We start from the raw sequence: 20,786 nt of genomic DNA, 5'->3' as shown, positions 1-20,786 counted from the left end.
GGTACCAAAGATCATCAACCGGCGCTCCGTTGAAGATCCACTTACACTCCCAGCTAGTAGGTGAGTCCTCCTAGTTCCCGGAGGATATTGTTCCTTCTTGTGCAGTTTTGTTGTCATTTCTTTTATTTTGATTGTTGGTAGCCATGGACTTGTCATTGGCACCTTTTAGACTTGGATAGAGACTTCATAGACTGGAGTGTGGGGAGGTTGAGCGGTTAATTCGAGGAGTCTTATTATTTTTGTTGTTGAGCTGATGAATGCTTGGCCTTCGGCCCTATATATATGAATAGTATTTCTTTAATTGAGTTATCCGCTAAGAAAATGTGATTGAATGAATGAGTGACTGGACCAGGTGGTTCGCTCGGAGGTCAGAAATGGACTTCGGGTACCGGTTACGTCTAGGGTACCCTCCCGGGGCGTGACAAATGCCAAGAGTGACAACCCACTATTAAGAATGAAAAATACGCATCACAAGGAGTCCAATGACACCCATATTAATAGGTTTTAGAATCGGGAGTAAAATAGTCCAAAAATTGATTATTTTCTAAAAGGGCCATCTAAAATTTTCTTTAGAAAACACGTTCTACTCATTGAGATGTGTTTGTGGGTGAAAAACCCATAAAAATAGGCCAATAAACAAGGTAGAAATCAGTGAAACTAAATTGAAATTTAAGAACTAAAACACACAACAATTCTTACATAAAACTAGATATTTTCAAGGATTTAGGAGAGGAAATTCATAGATAAATGACGTGGAATTGAAAAAGAGACTTACACACAAAATATTCCTCAAGAAATCTATGAAAAATTGCCTTCTCCTAGTTACAAATAGATAACAATGGTGGTTTTTCAAAAATGAGACTATTTTCACGACTTAACACTGTTCATGCACGATTTGTGCATCGCGATCGCGAGCCACTAATTCTCACGATAGTGAAGCACTGGGAAATTACACATCACAATCGCGTACCCTCCCTTGTGATTGTGAGGAAAAAAGAACCCACACTTCACAATTCGGAAAAGCAACTTAAGTTGCACCAGAAACTACATTCTGCATCTTTTACAAAGCCTAAAAACACTCTCGGTTTGACCCTCGGAAATCTTTCAGGGTTCAATAAAAATAAACCGAATATGCTACTACACTGAATTTGACATTTTAGACTCAATAGAATATTTAGATTTCTGAAAAGAAGTTGTTATGACAAAATTACCCTCCCAAACCCCTTTTCAACGTAAAAACGCAAAACGACAATTCAGGTTTTAGGTATCTAAGTCAATATTCAACTAGACCAAACTTGACGTTTCAGATTCAATAAAACTGGTAGAATTCTCATCTGATGCTCGGATCTCCAAATGCTGACCAAAGTCAAACTAGCTCATTTAAAACCATACTTTCTAACTTAAGACCTCAAATTTCCGTATCAAACCCAAATCTGATTCTGATCATTCTCCTAGATGAATTCTACATTCTGGGGTTGATGGAACTGATGAGATCTTGTTTCGCGACCTAAAACCACATTTTAACATCTTAACTTTATAAAACTCAAGAACTTGCACAATTCACAAGCTATTAAGAATTTAACATATTCAACCATACAAACTGATCAAATAACACTCGAGGGAACTAACGATATGGGTAAAATGGCAATTTCTTGAAAATTTTCAGAAATGGCCTTCAAAGTCATTACATGCATATTCACCTTGTATGAGAAGGACGAGGAATCAGACAATTGAAATGCCTTTATGGGAAGGTCCCATTTCTTTCATAGTTCTCCATAAGTGTTGTAACACCCCAAAAATTTGTTTGCCAAGACCCAAAGCATTTTTCATATGTGTATAGGATCGAACTCGATGACTTCTAGTTGGATATATGAGTTAGGATCAATTCCTAAGTATTTGAAGTATGTTGGATGTGTTTAGGGGTCATAAGGGATCTCTAACACCGTCCCGAGTCCAAAGAATTTCTATCCGCTAAGTTTCCAAATGAGTTCGTATAAGAGTCAACTTAAAACGACCATATATATTAGTATATAATGAGTTGGGTGACCCATAACCTATCAAATGAAAGATCTTTGAGTCTTATTTCCAACACCACCGAGTTTTCCTCATTTCGAGTTTAGAGTCAAAAGTTATTACCTTTTTACCATAGACTATTACTGTAGTGGGGCTTAGTGCGGCACACCAGCAGATCGCCAGAAACTAGCCATAGTAGTTTGGCACCTGGCGTGACGCTCCACTATAGCGCCAGTAGGGTTTTTAGCTCGTTTTCCAGATTTTGAGGTGCATTTTAGTCTTTTATTGTATTTAACCCAAAGTGAGGTCATTTTGTGAACTAAATTGACCCTATCTAAAGATTATAAACCTTCTAACACTCTCATTTTCTCACAATTAGACTAAAATACTAAATCCTCTCCTCTCAAAGTTCTCCCAAGGGTTTTAAGAAGAAAATCTAGGGTTCCATTCAAGGTTCCTCAAGTCTCCATTACTCTCAAGCTTGTATTTGGGAATTTTTCTCCAAGGTATGTGGGTTTTCAACCAGGGGTTATTCCACCCATAGAGTCCAAATGTTTTCTCAACCTAGCATTTCAATTCAAAATGATGAAATCTTATGGGTTTTTACATGATGGTTCCAAATGCAAAGATTATGTTATATTTGAAGTTTATTTACTTATATTGATGTATATTGACTCTCAATTCCAAGTGATGAGTTTTTATGGATTTTGATACAACGATTCCAACTGTATAGATTCTTGAATATTTGAAGTTTATTACCTATATTGAATTATGTTGATTTTTATTTACATGAAATGGATGGTTTATCAAGGTACTTATATGAAGGTTTGAAAGGTAGTTTTAAAGTACATATGGTGGGTTGTTTTTATGATATTGGATTTGATGCATTCATATCACTCTCATGCATACAAGTATTCTTTAAATGTATTTGAAAGTTATATGAAATGCACCCACCTAGTCTTCTTATGTTGAAATGAAGTTGAATTGAAAGTTTGACTCCAAATGAAAGTTTATGAAGCAAATGCCTATATTTAAGAGAGTCTTGTGAAATGATTGAATGATGATGAAGGGCTTCTTATCCAAAGTAAGGTTTCTATGTGAAAGAACAATTCTCAAATTGAATAAAATGAAATGTTTAAGATTATGATATGACATGTTTGACCTCCCTATAGGCAGTCAATGCTTTTGACCATTTTTCCAAAATGGAAGGTCCGATTAGCATGGTACACAAAATACCATACCTAATTGTAGACCTAATTTTCTTATAAATCAAGGTTCATTAGTTGAACGGTAAATAGGGCATGGTAGTCATGATGAAATTATAAACCAAAGGTTTTAATGAGCTATTCCACCGATGATGATTTGATGTCTAAAGTTATACAATGCTTATGTTATTATCATATTTAAAAGTTATTCTATGGGATTTAACCTAGCAACGAATGTAGCATGTAGATGGAGACTCGACCTAAGGAGTTCTTAAGTAAAGTCTCATGTTGCATTAACTATGTGCCACCATAGGAGCCCTTGTCGGCTAGGCCTTTGTAGACACCAAATGTTAAATAAATGAATGTAATCTTAATGAAGTTCTACCTAGAAAGTAGTCTCCTTGTGCCAACGTAGGGGCTTATATTGGATTCCATATAATAGCTTGCATGGTCTTAAATGTCGGTTATGGTTACTTCCCCACAAAAATGAATATTTTAAGGTTTCATATGATGATGTCTAATGCATGCATTCCCTTATGCATATTGATTTCTCATGTCTCTCTTGTGCTCTTCATTTCATAGCATACTCACATACTTGGTACATTTAAAGTACCAACGCATTCTTTTGCCTACATGATATCACTATGTAGGAACCGACGTCACTTCTCGACCCCCTCCATGTGGCTAGCTCAAATTAGTTTGAAGATTTTTTGTGGTGAGTGCCTAGGTTTTTTGGGACAAACATCCTTTTTATTCTAAGCTTATGTTATGTAGAATAGTAAGACTTTTATTAAGGAATTTCTTGACACTTAATTTGAGGGTGAGCTAGGGACATGTCTTAGCCCCCGCCAAGTCACTTAGTAGAGGTATGTCTGGACACAAAATGGAAAATGTTTTTTTTTATTTTCTCCTATTATTTTTTACCATTACCAATGAAATGCTTAATGAATGTTAAGAGGCTTAGGTGAGGTACTTCCGGGTGTCTCATTCGCCGTATCATATCTAGGCCCTAGGCTTGGGTCATGACAAACTTTGTATCAGAGCATGAGGTTTTGAAATGGTCCTCGGAGTCCAACATTCTGCGTCAAATAGGATCTTGTTCATAGTTGTGAAGCGCGCCTCAATTATGAATAGGAGACTATAAGGCATTTAGGAAAGTTTCCCTTCCTTCATTATTCACGTCGTGCCTTAGAGTTGATCTAATACTTTCCTTATCTAATGAATTATTTCGTGTTCTATAGATAGTACCTCGAAGAAGAGTACCTTTACCTAGAGCAATGGATGCTATCAAGGACCGAGTTACTCCAATTATGGAGGCTCCAGTTCAAGGAAGGGTGGATGCTAATTGGGAATAAATACCTAATGACCTTCTAGCCGAACAAGTGACTAATGCAGAATTTCATGATGCCATCATATTATTGGATCAAACTGTGACCGTTCAGTTAAATCAACAAAAGGTGACTCCTATGAGAGTGGGTAGTAAAAAAAGGAAATGGGTGAATAAAAGGAATGCTATAAGGGAGAAATATAGGGACTTCAAAGGGGCGCGAATTGATAGTGGTCAATCTTTTGTTAATGCCCAGACATCTAGGCCTAATAAGGAAAGATGTCCTTTTCCCCTTGTGAAAGGTGTCGTAGGACTCACCAAGGAGAATGCATGGCGGGTAAGGAGGGTTGCTACAAGTGTGGGGATACGGGACGTAAGATGAGGGATTTCTCGGTGGCTACTAGAAAAGGAAGGGAGATGGCTCAGTCTACTTCATCCGGTATATTATGAGTTTTCCTTGATTATGACAATGGTTTGTAAGGACTAGTTTTATATTCACTGTACCATGATTGGTTTGATAAACTGAGTGTTTGAGTTTCCATGTTAGTCGAAGCTTTAAGTATATCATGTCTACCCTAACGAATTCCCAAGTTCTAGTTAATCTCATGTTTTCATGTGCATGCCTGTTCATGAATTTAAATTTTGAAATTATGTTTTATCTAAAGTTAAAGATCTTATATTTTATGCATTTCAAGTGTCATTGTATATATGTTGGGTTTCTAGTCCTCGTGCCATGTTCCCTTCTATGCTAATGATTCTCATTCGAGGACGAATGTTCCCAAGGGGGAGATAATGTAATACCCCAAATATTTCTACGCTAATACTTGAAGCATTTTTCATATGCGTATAGGATCGAACTCGATGACTTCTAGTTGGATATATGAGTTAGGATCAATTCCTAAGTATTTGAAGTGTTTTGTATGTGTTTAGGGGTCATAAGGGATCTCTAACACCAACCTGAGTCCAAAGAATTTCTATTGGCTAAGTTTCCAAATGAGTTCATATAAGAGTCAACTTCAAACGACCATATCTTTTAGTATATAATAAATTGGGTGGCCCATAACCTATCAAATTAAAGATCTTTGAGTCCTCTTTCAAACTAACTGAGCTTGCCTCATTCTGAGTTTGGAGTCAAAATTTATGACCTTTTTACCATAGACTATCGCTGCAGTGGGGCTTGGCGCGGCGCGCCAGCAGAGCTCCAGAAACTAGCCTCAGTAGTTTGTCCCCTAGCGCGAGGTGCCACTATAGTGCCAATAGGGTTTTTAGCCCATTTTCCAGATTTTGAGGTGCGTTTTAGTCTTTTATTGTATTTAACCCAAAGTGAGGTCGTTTTGTGAACTAAATTGACCCTATCTAAAGATCATAAACCTTCTAACACTCTCATTTTCTCACAATTAGACTAAAATACTAAATCCTCTCCTCTGAAAGTTCTCCTAAGCGTTTCAAGAAGAAAATCTAGGGTTCCATTCAAGGTTCCTCAAGTCTCCATTACTCTCAAGCTTGCATTTGGGAATTTTTCTCCAAGGTATGTGGGTTTTCATCCATGGGTTCTTCCACCCATGGAGCCCAAATGTTTTCTCAACCTAGCATTTCAATTCAAAATGATGAAATCTTATTGGTTTTTACATGATGGTTCCAAATGCATAGATTATGTTATATTTAAAGTTTATTTACTTATATTGAAATATATTGACTCTCAATTCCAAGTGATGAGTTTTTATGGATTTCATACAATGATTCCAAATGTATAGATTCTTGAATATTTGAAGTTTATTACCTATATTTAATTATGTTGATTTTTATTTACATGAAATGGATAGTTTATCAAGGTACTTATATGTCAGTTTAAAAGGTAGTTTTAAAGTACATATTGTGGGTTGTTTTTAAGATATTAGATTTGATGCATTCATATCACTCTCATGCATACAAGTATTCTTTAAATGTATTTGAAAGTTATATGAAATGAACCCACCTAGTCTTCTTATGTTGAAATAAAGTTGAATTGAAAGTTTGACTCCAAATGAAAGTTTATGAATCAAATGATTGAATGATTATGAAAGGGCTTTTTAGCTAAAGTATGGTTTCTATGTGAAAGGACAATTCTCACATTGAATCAAATTAAATGTTTAAGGTTATGATATGACATGTTTGACCTCCCTATAGGCCGTCAATGCTTTTAAACATTTATTCAAAATGGAAGGTCCGATTAGCATGGTATCCGAAATGCCATCTCTGATTGTAGACCTAATTTTCTTATAAATCAAGGTTTATTAGTAGAATGGTAAATAAGTAATGGTAGTCATGATTATATTATAAACCAAAGGTTTTAAGGAGCTATTCCATCAACGATGATTTGATGTCTAAAGTTATACAATGCTTATGTTATTATCATATTTAAAAGTTATTCTATGTGATTTGACCTAGCACCGAATGTAGCATGTAGATGGAGACACGACCTAAGGGGTCCTTAAGTAAAGTCTCATGTTGCATTAATTATGTGCCACCATAGGAGCCCTTGTCGGCTAGGCCTTTGTAGACACCAAATGTTAAATAAATGAATGTAATCTGAATGGAGTTCTACCTGGAAAGTAGTCTCCCCGTGCAAATGTAGGGGCTTATGTTGGATTCCATGTAATAGCTTGCATGGTCTTAAATGTCGGTTATGGTCACTTCCCCATAAAAATGAATATTTTAAGGTTTCATATGATGATGTTTAATGCATGCATTCACTTATGCATATTGATTTCTCATGTCTCTCTTGTGCTCTTCATTTCATAGCATACTCACATACTTAGTACATTCAAAGTACTAACACATACTCTTGCCTACATGATATCACCATGTAGGAACCGACGTCACTCCTCGATCCCCTCCACATGGCTAGCTCAAATTAGTTTGAAGATTTCTTGTGGTGAGTTCTCATATTTTTGGGAACAACATCCTTTTTTTTCTAAGCTTATGTTATGTAGAATAGTAAGACTTTTATTAAGGCATTTCTTGACACTTAATTTGAGAGTGAGTTAGGTACATGTCTTAGCCCTCGCCAAGTCACTTAGTAGAGGTATGTTTGGACACAAAATGGAAAATGTTTTTTTTTATTTCCGCCTATTATTGTTTACCATTACCAATAAAATACTTAATGAATGCTAAGAGGCTTGGGTGAGGTACCTCCGGGTGTCTCATTCGCCGTGTCATGTCTAGGCCCTAGGCTTGGGTCGTGACATGTGATAAATCAAACTTTAATCTTATTTGATTTATGAGATGTCTATTCAAACATGAAATTAATTCTGAATTTCTATCAACACAAATCTTTAAATTGAAAGACCGATTCAAAATTAAGAAGCCAAACAATGGAAGCAACCAAATGGAACAAGTGATCGTTTCCTCGAAGTAGCCACTCTTGGTGGTTGGAGGATAGATTTTTGAAGTAACATTGATTGTAAAATGAAATGGATGGCTTACTGGAAAGCTCTTATGGATGATGCCATCGTCATGATCTTCTAGTCCAAACTTCTCATGTTATGTACGGCTTAGATCAGAATTGTCTTCCTCCCCGAAATAAATGATACCAATTTCCTCAAAAAATAGATGTCGTACTCAAGAGCAGACTCGCTACACATAGAGAAAAGCAAACAAGACAGCCCCAATACCTACAGAAGTCCACAATCCCTTCTTTTGTGCTCCATCTTATTTTCCTCACATTATTTAGGCATTTTTTGTGTCCTTGGAAAAATTTCACTTTGTCATTACTACTTCAGCTTTTAAAAATAATTGTCTAGACATGAAACCAATTAGAAGCGAGATTTCAAAGAAAGGAGATTGAACAATTTTGACTGTTGAGAAACGTAAATATTGAGGAAGATACAATGAAATCAAATACATGATAGATATATTGCAGATTGGATTAATCTCTAGACAATTATTGGAAGCTAGGGATACATTTCAGCCCTGAAGGAGATTGGATGGGTCGCCCACGTGGGTCAACCCGGATCCATGAGAGATTAAATATATAAGCATGTATTATATATAATCATAAACATAACGGAAAAAGACAACTATTTGAATGAAAAAGACACAACTATTTGAATAGTTGTGTCCCTTTAGGCTTATAAAAAGTTTCTATTGAAAAGAAACAACACATATTTTCCTCAGTAAAAACAGAAAGAAAAAGTTCCTTCTTTATTCTTCTTCTCCAACTCTTGTAAACTTTCAAGTGAAGATTCTTTTGAAGATTTCTTTTACGAAAAGCGTTGGATCTAATCTCTGACAAGGTACGATTCATATACTGTTATTCTTTGGTGTAGTTCGTGTCTATATACATGTGATTACACCATTAGACTAGCGTAACAAATTCAATGATCATGCATACTGTGTGTTTGAATTAGATTCTTCAAGCCCCATTCATTCAAATTGCCAATTTGAAAACAAAAAGGAAAAGCATATGGGAGACATTTATTTTATGATTTCCATGAATCCTAACTCTACTAATTGCCAAGTTATCATTCAAGAACCAAAACATAACTCAAATAAAATTTAAGTAATTAACCTCCTAAAATATTTCACTAACTAAAGTAATAGAGTTGGTAACTTTTAATATTCAAACGGAAAATTTTGTTCAAACTTGTAGAATTGTTATATTGTTTTTCCTTAACACAACATATCAAAATATCATAGCATTTGTTTTTCAATATAGGGTAACGAGAATGATTAAGTGATATTCATACTATACTACAGTACATAAAAACTTCCTTGAAACATAAATCAATACAATTCAAAAATCTTCCCTTGTCCTGGGAAGATTTATCCACTCACCATGAGACCATTCTTGATGAAATCTCAACACATCACTCGGATATTCAATGTGATCCCCAGTAGTAGGAAAATAGACATAGTAATTTTGTCCAATTTTACCAGTGATAAGACCCAACCACCAGCCATCATTCGCAAACACATCCACCATATCGTATAGACGGAAATCATTTTTCAGTAGCATTGTTTCAGTTTGATGATCAGGTGGAACAGGGCGGACCTCAGAAACAGATACAATCTCCTCTAGTGGAGAGGCTTCATCATTAGTCAACAAAGTTGTGTACTTAACTCCATAATGATAAGCGCCAAAGGAAGTGACAACAGTTGCATTGTAGTAAGAACCTACGAAGCCATCTACTTGACTTGCCACTTCAACTTCATCACCCTTTCGGAATATTTTTGTTGTCTGTTGTTTCTTAATTGCTATTGCTTTTATGGACTTTGAGATCATATCAATTCTTGATTTGTGGCGTTCCTCTGAATTTTTTGATTTTTCTTTGGTTGAAGCCATTGCAACTGTACTTGAGATTGATTCAATTGAATGAGAAACAAGTTGTAGAGTAGCCATATTATTGTTAAATAGAACAAGAAAGTTTAGTCACTTATGTTTTTTAATACACATATTTGTAACCTGATCAAAGCTATGTATAGAAAAGGGGGCTCAATTGAATCCCCTTTATCAAAAAATTATACTATACAAAATAGAAACGAGATATTCTGGTTGTATATGAACTGTTCTTTAAGTAAGGGGAGATTTTAGTGCATTCAATAAGTGGTTTAAAACTTGATTTAGGTCAGAGGTAAAACCCAAATGGACATTCTTAAAGCAATTAAAAATGAGAACCAACCTTTTCCACATCTCCCGTCTATTTAAACAAATTCATGAAAACATCAAAGGATAATCTGATCTACACTAGACATATGATTGAATCAATTTTTTTACATTTTCCAACAATTGACACACATCATCAAAAATAGAGAAATCTTAGTAGCTTAGTTGGTTGGCTACTTGAATTTTCACCTTGTTAATGAGGATTCGATTATCACCTTGTAATGCCCTCTCCCAATTTCCTTCCCCTATCCCCAAATAAGATAATTCATTATCAAAATAAATAATCAAAGAACCAAATCGTCAAAGAGACATATTATCAAATATAAGTAGTCTAATTGATATATTGAGTAAATTAAATAAATTAAAATGAAATTAAAAAGAAATAAAATAGAATAAAAACCCTTACTAACCTTGGAATTTTCACCAGGAACTAACAACTTTGAGTTGGGAAAAAAATAAGCATCTAATAGATAACAAATGACAATGAAGTTGAGAAATGAGGCAAAGATATGTATCACTAACAATATTTATATTGCTATGTAATCTTTTTTGTCTTTGGTCCTATATTTTCTATATTGAGCTAGTAAAATTGTATTACAATAATCTCTATTTTAATATCTTAAAACTAAATAAACACACCATCTAATAATGGATTTTATATCCTATGTATTCGTACATGACAATTATTCAAAACATATTTTTGATACGTTTTTCATGATTTGTTTTTATGAATATACTTGTTCACTTTATTTTTTTGTGCAATGCTTACTGAGGAAATGACTCTATCTAGGAAAATATTGTGGTTCAGGATTAGGGTACAAGATTAGTAAGTAGCCAAACGTTGTCTAGTCTCTCTAATCAATATTCTTATTATATTTCACATATTATCTTGTTTCTCAATTATGTTATTACATGTTGTCTCCTTTGCTTGGGTTGTCGTATTGTGTGTTGTTGTTACTGAGCCAGGGGTCTATCAGAAATAACCTATTTACCTTCACATGATATGAGTAAGGTTGCGTACACACTATCCTCCCCAAATCCCAATTATGGGATTACACTCGGTATGTTTTGTTGTAGTTTCTGCAGACAACTTATTGAGCTCATAACTCAATATGAACTCAATAATTTCTGTTTTTACTTAAGAAATAAAATGGAGAGATTGATCTGGATATTCGTCTATACTTAAATAGTAGGGTTATTCCTAAACAATAAAATATAACACCAATTTTGTAAGAGTTCATAAGATCGGAAGAAAATTTTCAATTCATTCTTTTTCATATTTTTATCAAAAGGACATCTAAGTCAATGTGTTTTTCTTATGCGTCTTAAAACATAATTTTGAGAAACTATGTTCGTAGAAACCACCAATTTTTGTAAGACTTTTGTTGAAATTAAATTACATAAATCTTCTACAAAATCTATCTTGAATTACTTAATCTGCTTTAAGTATAAATTAAAGTGAAACTTTCAAAATGATTGTAGTTTGAAGTTCAATAGCTATAAATATGGTAATTATGAAAAATGAGTACTTTATGTTGTTTAGTTGCTATATTAAATGTATTTTTTAATACAATTGTATTTGATTAGCATTAAATAAAGTTGTCTATTTTTAAAATGAAAAACCCTTTAATTTCGCCCATTAAAGTCTCAACTCCCATTAATCAGTTAACAACTAAAAATCCTTCTTTTACTCCAATTCTGCTTGGATTCTTATCTATTTAACCGGAAATAATTGAGCTACAACATACTCAAATTTTTTATTTATTTATTGATTTATTTTCTCCACATGTGTCATACAAAATTTAGCTCTATTATTTTTTTGTTTTTTGTAGAAGAAGTGATAGTTTTTAGTAATATATTTCATATTGATTATGAATAGGTCAATTCAATGGCAAGCATAACTGTATTGATCAAACATTCTGGAAAATGGAATGAAGAAAATTGCTACATCAACTATAGTATTGAAGGTATAGCATTGAAGTAGTATGCTTCGTATTTCGACTTAGTTGATTTAATTTTGAATCAATTGAACATCGATTCGACTACAAAGTGTATCAAATCCAAATTCACTGATGAAGGTAATGATACTCCTATGGAAATACACAACGATATGAGTGTTTGGGCCTATGTTCAGTTAAAAAAGGAGAGCACTGGATTTGGACTATGTCCCTTATGTGTAAGTACTTTCAATAAGGATGTAGTTTACTCCGAATCTGGTGAAACTTCGATTGAAGGAGATGTGTTACAGGTTGAATACAGTTGTATATTAGATGATACAAGTGATACTTTTTTTTTGGTTGAAACAATCGGTAATAACTGTCACGCCCCGGGAGGGTACCCTAGACGTAATTGGCACCTAGAAACCATTTTTGGCTCCCAAGCGAACCACATAGCCTGATCACACATCCGTTCATTCATTCATTTAGCGGAAAGTTTAAAAATAATGAATAATTAGCGGGCAACTCAAATCACCCATCCAACTCAAAGAATAAAGGCCATGGGCCAATAGATCAACTAAAATATTTGTCATTAGAAATAGTTTGACAAGAATAACTCAAGGATAGAAGTACTCAATCGACCCATCACTATCTAGTCTATGAAGCCTCTATCACTACTATCTAATTGGTGCCAATAATATGTTCATGGCTACCTCAAATAAAAATAAAAAGGGCTAACTCGATGCAAGAATGATATAAGCGGTGTCCTCCGGATGAAGGGAAGGACTCACCAATATGCTGAGTGTGTATAGATCCTCAATGGTACTTCTATTGACGATCTCTTAAACCTGTCTCTACATCATTTGCATCATAAAATGATGCAGGTCCAAATGGACATCAGTACGTGGAATGTACGAGTATGTAATATGGCAGAATGAAACATACCTCAAGGAAGAATAACGTTGGTTCAAATATCTTCGAATCAGAAAGATAAGAGAAACTCAATCAAAGTCTAAAGTAAGAATACATTTTTAGACAAAGACCAGTCATATACCATACAATCCAATCTAATCATGTACAATACAGTTCAATCAAATCATTTACAATTCGATCCCATCCAATTCCATTACGTATCCAATCCAATCCGATCACATACCATCAACTCTAATTCAATCAACTCAACAATCAACTCAAAGGACTCAACTCAATAACTATGCAAATTAAATTATGCAATGTTTTACAATTTAACTCAAATCATCTACAATCACATTCAAATCAATTATATCAAGCACAATCCATTCAATTGGGAGTTTCTCTAACCGACAACCATCACCATATGAGCGGGTGATAGTACAACAAGCCGACATTGTTGCCACGTCCGTTCATACCTTGCCAGGGTATGAACGAATCAACCAATCATGGATCCAATCCAACCAAGTCCTATAATGTCAGGACAATAAAATGGGACGCATCCGACTTTAACGGTTCCATCCCATCCTACGTTTGGTGACGTAGTTTATTGGTTTGAGTATGGACTATACTCTTACCCAATTCAGTTTTCGATACTCCTCTCAAGACTCAATATGCTCATATCTATCAAGTGAGTAAAATAATCAAAATACTCATTTAGTCTCATTGGACTCTTTCAAAACTCAAATCAAATCTGGCCTCATCGGACCTTCTTTCAAATCGACTCATCTCAAATCATCAAACTCTTCTCTTTAAATTTGATACCATCTCAACTCAATGGATGTAGAAAATATTATGTACATTTGAAATATAATTCCAACTCCTCAACTCAACTCAAAATAGATACTTTAATGTAAAAATACTCAACTCATTTATACTCAAAATACTCGTGTTCAAAATAATTAAAAGACTTTTCAAACTCAACTCATGCTTAAACTCTTTTTAAATCATAGATGAAGCTAATAATTCTTTAGACTCAAAATAGTGTGTAAATAGTTTATGCAAAAAGGTTCACAAATAATTTATTTAAAGCTCCTCCTCAAAAGATCATTTATTTTCAAAATATTCCTTAAGACTCCAATCAACTCAAATTATGCACATCACATACCACAAAATCACATTTGACTCCAATCCACTTCATCACACAACATCCTCATCAACATAACATCTTCATTCACATCAACGTCAAATACAATTATTCACATCATCATCAAACATCATCATCACATCATCATCATCATCAAACATTATCATCACATCATTATCAAATGTCATCATCACATCAATCATCAAATATCTACTCCAAAATCCTTATTTTAATCTTATGTTCAATGTATGGAAGCAAAAGGGTATTCTTAACTATCCAATTCATTCTTTTTATTCCAATCAATACACATATACACAAAACCATCCATCTCAACTCAAGACAAATTATGACCAAAGAAATCTTATCTTGGGTTCATGTGAATGAAACATGAATCTATACTCTCAAAAAAACCCAACTCAAGAATATCGTCAATACCTATAAATCAACATATAAAGATACCTTTGTAGTCAATAATATAAAAGTTGACTATTTAAAACTCAAGTCATTAAAATCATCCGTCAATCTCTAGCGTATGAAAATATTCTAGGGTTTAGGAAAATTTCAAGAAAACCATCCCAAAAAGGTTCAAATCTTTCACAACTCCTATCCAACACACACATGGGCATATGGAAGAACTCAATCCATATTTTAGGTTAGCCTTACATACCTTGTGAAGACTTTGAAGAGACCTAGTTGTTGGGTCTTTAATGGGAGACTTGAGTCGTTGAAACTCTTGAAGGCACCCTTTGTTGGAGATGGAATTGGAGAAGAAGAAGAAGAAGAAGAAGAAGAAGAAGAAGAAGAGAGGGAAAATATTAGGGCGTTTAGAGAGAGAGAGAGAGAGGGACTGAAAAATGGTCCCAAAAATGTCCAAGGATAGCGTATATATAATTTAGGGTAATACCCAAATTGCCCTTTCTCAAAAATCCAGAAAATAGGCTAAAACAATCATGGCGCGATAGTGGCGCGTCGCTCTATTGCAGCGCCAGGTCGATTAGGCCTAAAAACGTGCACATCGGTTAGTGACGCGCCGCGCGAAGGACCAAACTACTGAGGTGTGTTCTTGGCGCGATAGTGGCACATCGCGCCCTTACAGCGCCAAGCCCAAGTTTTCTATGTTCTGGAAAATAGGCTTGAAAAACCCTGCCACCCAATAGTGACACATCGCGCCAGGGACCAAACTACTGAGGAATGTTCCTGGCGCGATAGTGGTGCGTCGCGCCCTTGCGGTGCCAAGGCCATATTCTCAGCAGTTGCAAACCAGGCCTAAAATTCCTGTCGAGCTAGTTCATCTTAGGATCGTCATATCTTTTGACTCCGAATCCAAAAATTACATTCTTGGTAGCGTTGGAAAGAAGACTCAATGAACTTTAATTTATTAGGTTGTGGTCTATCCAGTTTATCATATTTCAAATGATATGGTCGTTAGAAGTCGACCCTAATACGTACTCACCCGAAAACTTAATCGATTAGAGTTCTTTGGACTCGACTTGGTGTTAGAGATCCCTTATGACCCCTAAACACATCTAACACACTTCAATTACTTAGGAATTGATCCTAACTCATGTGTAAAATTACAATTCCTCTAGTCCGAGTCTACACTCACGTGAAGATATGTTTGAATCTTAGCAAAGAATTTTGGGGAGTGTTACAATAACATAGTGAATGTATTTGATGGTGTCCACAATCTGATCATTACTAACAGAAATCGGAAGGAAGTAATGGTAGATCAGATATACATTGACAAATCAACACTTAAGGATGTAATGGCAAGGTATTCAATTGAGAATAGGTTTCCATTCTTGGTGGAGAGGTCAAATCCTATTAGGTAAATTTTCAATTTGTTGAATTTAAATGTATTCGTTATCAAATCTAGTAGCTAAAATGAAATAAATATGTTCAAACTTAATTCGAAGTTATACACTTGTATGCCATTCTAAAGAGTGCAAATGATTAGTGAATGCTTCAAGTATTAACAAGTCAAAAATGTTTAGAATTAGAGTTTTCAACAGTGAGCATACATGTCCTCTTCATCATATGCATATGCTTATTTAAATGAGTATGCAAAATAGCCTCCAAGTCTAACTATCCTATCAATATAGAGAAGGAGGATTCCATCCATTCCAAGAAAATTAATCGTGGAATAATGAAAAAATTTAAATGACCTATCTGGGTAGGGAAGCCTTTTCGTTGCAAGGACAATAATGTATCGGGTAACTCCTCTCTCTAAATAAAATTGTACATTATTCTTTTGGTACTAATGGCATTTCTATGATATCATATGATAGAAGATTAGCAACAAAGCTAGCTACACTGTAACCAACATCGAAAGTTGTTTGTATCCTTCTCTCATTGTTCAATTTAATGTTTAAAAAGCTCAGCAACTGCAATAATGTATGATAACTTCTTAATAGTTTACAATTTGATATATGGCTGATTACTAGGTTTCCCTTTTTGACATTTCTGCAATATCTAAAGAAGAGAGAAAAATTTCATCCATTTGCAATTCCATAGTGAAAATGAGTGCCTCCATCAGGAAATATTATCTTTTTACCCTTGACAACCATCTAGTTTTGGTTAGATTTCTCATTCGCAAAGTTCGTATATGGAATGTTAAATTTCCAAGCAACATATCTACATTTTTCCCACTTAATTGGCACCCATAACAGCATACAAGGAGCAATAAATGTCTTATATGCAAAAAAATTACTTCATGTACATAAATTGGAATTATGTCTAGGTTAACTTCACTATAGTTTATGCATATTCACCTTGTATGAGGAGGAGGAGAAGGAATCAGACAATTGAACGACTTTATGGAAGGGTTAGTATCTTTCATAGTTCTCCATCAGTGATAAATCCAACTTTAATCTCATTTGATTTATGAGATTTTTATTCAGACATGAAATTAATTCTTATTTTCAATCAACACAAACTTTTAAATAGAAAGATCGATTCAAAATTAAGAAGGCAAACAAAGGAGTCAACCAAATGAACCAATTTTTCATTTCCTCGAATTAGCCACTCTTGGTGGTTGGAGGAGAGATTTTTGATGTAACATTGAGATGTAAAATGTAAAACACGACTTACTGGAAAGCTTTTATGGATGATGCCATTGTCATGATCTTCAATTCCAAACTTCTCATGTTATCTTCTCATGAGATCAGAGTTGTCTTCCTCCCCCAAATCGATTATACCAATTTCCTTAAAAAATAGATGTCGTACTCAAGAACAGACTCACTACACGTAGAGAAAAGCAAGAAAGACAACCCTAATACCTACAAAAGTCCACAAGCACTTCTTTGCGCTCCATCTGATTTTCCTCGCATCATTTGGGCATTTTTTGTGACCTTGAAAAAATTTAACTTTGTCAGTACTACTTCTGTTGTTTAAAATAATTGTCTAGACATGAAACCACTTAGAAGAGAGATTTTAAAGTAAGGAGATTGAACAATTTTGACTATTGAGATATATACATATTAAGAAAGATATAGTGAAATCAAATACATAAAAGATACATTGCAGATTGGATTAAGCTCTGCACAATCATTGGAAGCTAGGGATACATTTCAGCCCTGAAGGAGATTGGATGGGTCACCAACGTAGGTCAACCCGGATCCATGAGAGATTAAATATATAAGTATGTATTATATATATTTATAAATATAACAGGAAAAGACATAACTATTTGAATGGAAAAGACACAACTATTAGAATAGTTGTGTCCCTTTAGGCTTATAAAAGATTTGTTTAGAAAAGAAAGAACACATCTTTTTCTCACTAACATCTGAAAGAAAAAGTTCCTTCTTCCTTCTTCTTCTCCAATTCCTGTAAAGTACCAAGTAAGCATTGGAACTATTCTATGACAAGGTACAATTCATATACTGTGATTGTTTGGTATAGCTCGTGTCTATATACATGTGATTACACTATTAGACTAGTGAAACAAATTCAATGATCCTGCAAACTATGTGTTTGAATTAGATTCTTCAAGCCCCATTCATTCAAATTGCCAACTTTGAAAACAAAAGGGAAGAGAAAATGGGAGGCATTTATTTTATGATTTTCATGAATCTCAACTCTACTAATTTCCAAGTTATCATTCAAGAACCAAACCATAACTCAAATAAAATTTAAATAATTAACCTCCTAAAACATTTCACTCGCTAAAGTAATAGGGTTGGTAACTATAAATATTCAACCTGCAAGTTTTGTTCAAACTTGTAGAGTTGTCATATTATTTTTCCTTGACACAACATATAAAAATCTCGTAGCATTTTTTTCAATATAAGGTAGTGAGAATGATTAAGGGACATTCATATTATACTACGGTACATAAAAAGTTCCTTGAAAGAAAAATAAATACCATTCAAAAATCTTCCTTTGTCCTAGGAAGATATATCGACTCGCCATTACACCATTCGTGATGAAATCTCAACTCATCACTTGGATATTCAGTATTATCCCCAGTAGTAGGAAATTAGACATAGTACTTTTGTCCAATTCTACCAGTGATAAGTCTGAACCACCTTCCATCATTCGCGAACACATCAACCATATCGTATAGATGAAAGGTATTTTTCACTAGCATTGTTTCAGTTTGATGATCAAGTGGAACAGGGCGGACCTTGGAAATAGTTACAATCTCCTCTAGTGGATAGGCTTCATCATTAGTCAACAAAGTCTTGTACTTGACTCGATAATGATAAGCGCCAAAGGAAGTGACAATGGTTGCATTGTAGTAAGAACCTAATGAAGCCATTTACTTGACTTTACACTTCAACTTCATCACCCTTTCGGAATATTTTTGTTGTCTATTATTTCTTGAATGCTATTGATTTTATAGAGTTTGAGATCATATCAATTCTTGAGTTGTGGCATTCCTCTAAATACTTTTATTTTGCTTTGGTTGAAGCCATTGCAACTGTACTTGAGATTGACTCAATTGAATGAGAAACAAGTTGTAGAGTAGTCATATCATTGTTAAATAGAAAAAGAAAGTTTAGTCACTTATGTTTTTTAGTAGCATATCTGTAATCTGGTCAAATCTATGTATATATAAGGGCACCCAATTGAATCCCCTTCATCAAAAAATTACACTATACAAAATAGAAATAAGATATTCTAGTTGTATATGAACTGTTGAATCCTCTTTTAAGTCGGGGAAGATTTTAGTGCATTGAAAAAGTAATTTAAAACTTGCTTTAGGTCAGAGGTAAAATCCAAAATGGACATTCTTAAAGAAATTATAAATGAGAGACAACCTTTTCCACATCTCCCGTCGATTTAAAATAAAAATTCATGAAAACATCCAAAGATAATCTGATCTACACTAGACATATGATTGACTCAATGTTTTGACATTTTCGTAGAATTGACACACATCATCAAAAATAGGAAAAAGTTAGTAGCTCAATTGGTTGGTGTATTAACCCTCCAGGTTATTTTCTTCATTCTCTAATTTTTCAGCGTTGACTTGCCAGCAATGACTGTTTGATCGTCTGGTCGTTCGTTTGGGTTTAAGGCTCATTTCCCTGTTATGGAGTTTTTATAACTTGAAATATTGACTTCGATCATAATTAAATGACCTCATTATGGAATTCTGATGATTCCATCAACTTCAAAATGGTCAAATTAAGCTAATATCATAGTCAATACGAGTATCGAGACAATCGATACGAGTTTTGGACCATTTGGCGCTTTTGACTTTAAAATTTGGCCTATGTTTGACTTTAGTCAACATTCTTGGGAAACGCTCTCAAATTGAAATTTCATCAACACGATTAGCTCTAAAATATTGAGTTTGATCTAGAACCTTTCATTCGCTTTCCAAGGCTTCCCATCTAATCGTGAGGCTAGTTGTAGATTTTGGCTCAAATTGGTGCGTGGGTGAACCCACTTTCAGTCGTACTAACCTCGTATAGAAATTTTAACTATGACATTGAGTCAGACTAGATCCAATCTTACCCAACCCGTGAAAGGATAAATCTGGTTTTGAAATAAAAGTGGAACAGTTATGTTCAATTGCAACTCTCTTTTGAAAATAAAGAGGGTACAGTTAATTAATTGTTCAACCTCTCCCTATTTTAGGGTCCATGAAGTTAGTAACTGTGGGAAGTGAAAAACCTCAAAAGAGAAGTTACGTGGAAACAAAAACAAAAAAGAGAGAAAAACGAGAAAAGCCAGACAAAGAAAATTTATCTGAATTTTCTATATTCATCAACAGACACGAAATAGAAAGGAATTTAGTTTGTTTATTTCAAACTTGATTTGCTAGTAAAATCAAAGTAGATCCGTGACAAAATCATTTGGTGGCACAACAACAATCCGTTGCGTATACAAAGGTACACAACCCGTTGTTCTTGCTCCATTTTTCCTTCATTGGTATCAGAGCATGGATATATATTTGATTGATTCATGAAACTAACCTTGAGATCATGATTTATGTGTATAACATGAATCTTGTTGTTTGACAATTTTTTTTCCGACAAGTTTTAAACAGCACAATTTTCGTTGGTATGTTTTACACACAGTTTGTTAATATTTGAACCCTAAATCTTTGATATTCATGATCTACTCATTCTGGGATTTTTGAAAATATATT

The 20,786-nt window shown here is 34.3% G+C and overlaps 1 protein-coding gene and 1 pseudogene across 1 annotated transcript; both read right to left on the bottom strand.

The window, feature by feature from the left end:
* Positions 1–9,319: 9,319 nt before the first annotated feature.
* On the bottom strand, positions 9,320–9,925 carry LOC129894781 (protein AGENET DOMAIN (AGD)-CONTAINING P1-like). Its single transcript, XM_055970424.1, has one exon. It carries the CDS (start codon positions 9,923–9,925, stop codon positions 9,320–9,322), a length of 606 nt encoding a protein of 201 aa, XP_055826399.1.
* An 8,626-nt stretch (positions 9,926–18,551) lies between these two features.
* On the bottom strand, positions 18,552–20,025 carry LOC129894779 (protein AGENET DOMAIN (AGD)-CONTAINING P1-like; annotated as a pseudogene).
* Positions 20,026–20,786: the final 761 nt, after the last annotated feature.

Source organism: Solanum dulcamara, chromosome 7 (assembly GCF_947179165.1).
Source record: "Solanum dulcamara chromosome 7, daSolDulc1.2, whole genome shotgun sequence".
NCBI classification, from domain to species: domain Eukaryota; kingdom Viridiplantae; phylum Streptophyta; class Magnoliopsida; order Solanales; family Solanaceae; genus Solanum; species Solanum dulcamara.
The sequence above is the reverse complement of the archived record's forward strand: the minus strand, read 5'-3'. Positions and strand labels throughout refer to the sequence as shown.

Bases quoted from the DNA above. Each gene is read 5' to 3' on its own strand.
- LOC129894781 (XM_055970424.1), bottom strand. From the start codon at position 9,925: ATGGCTACTCTACAACTTGTTTCTCATTCAATTGAATCAATCTCAAGT.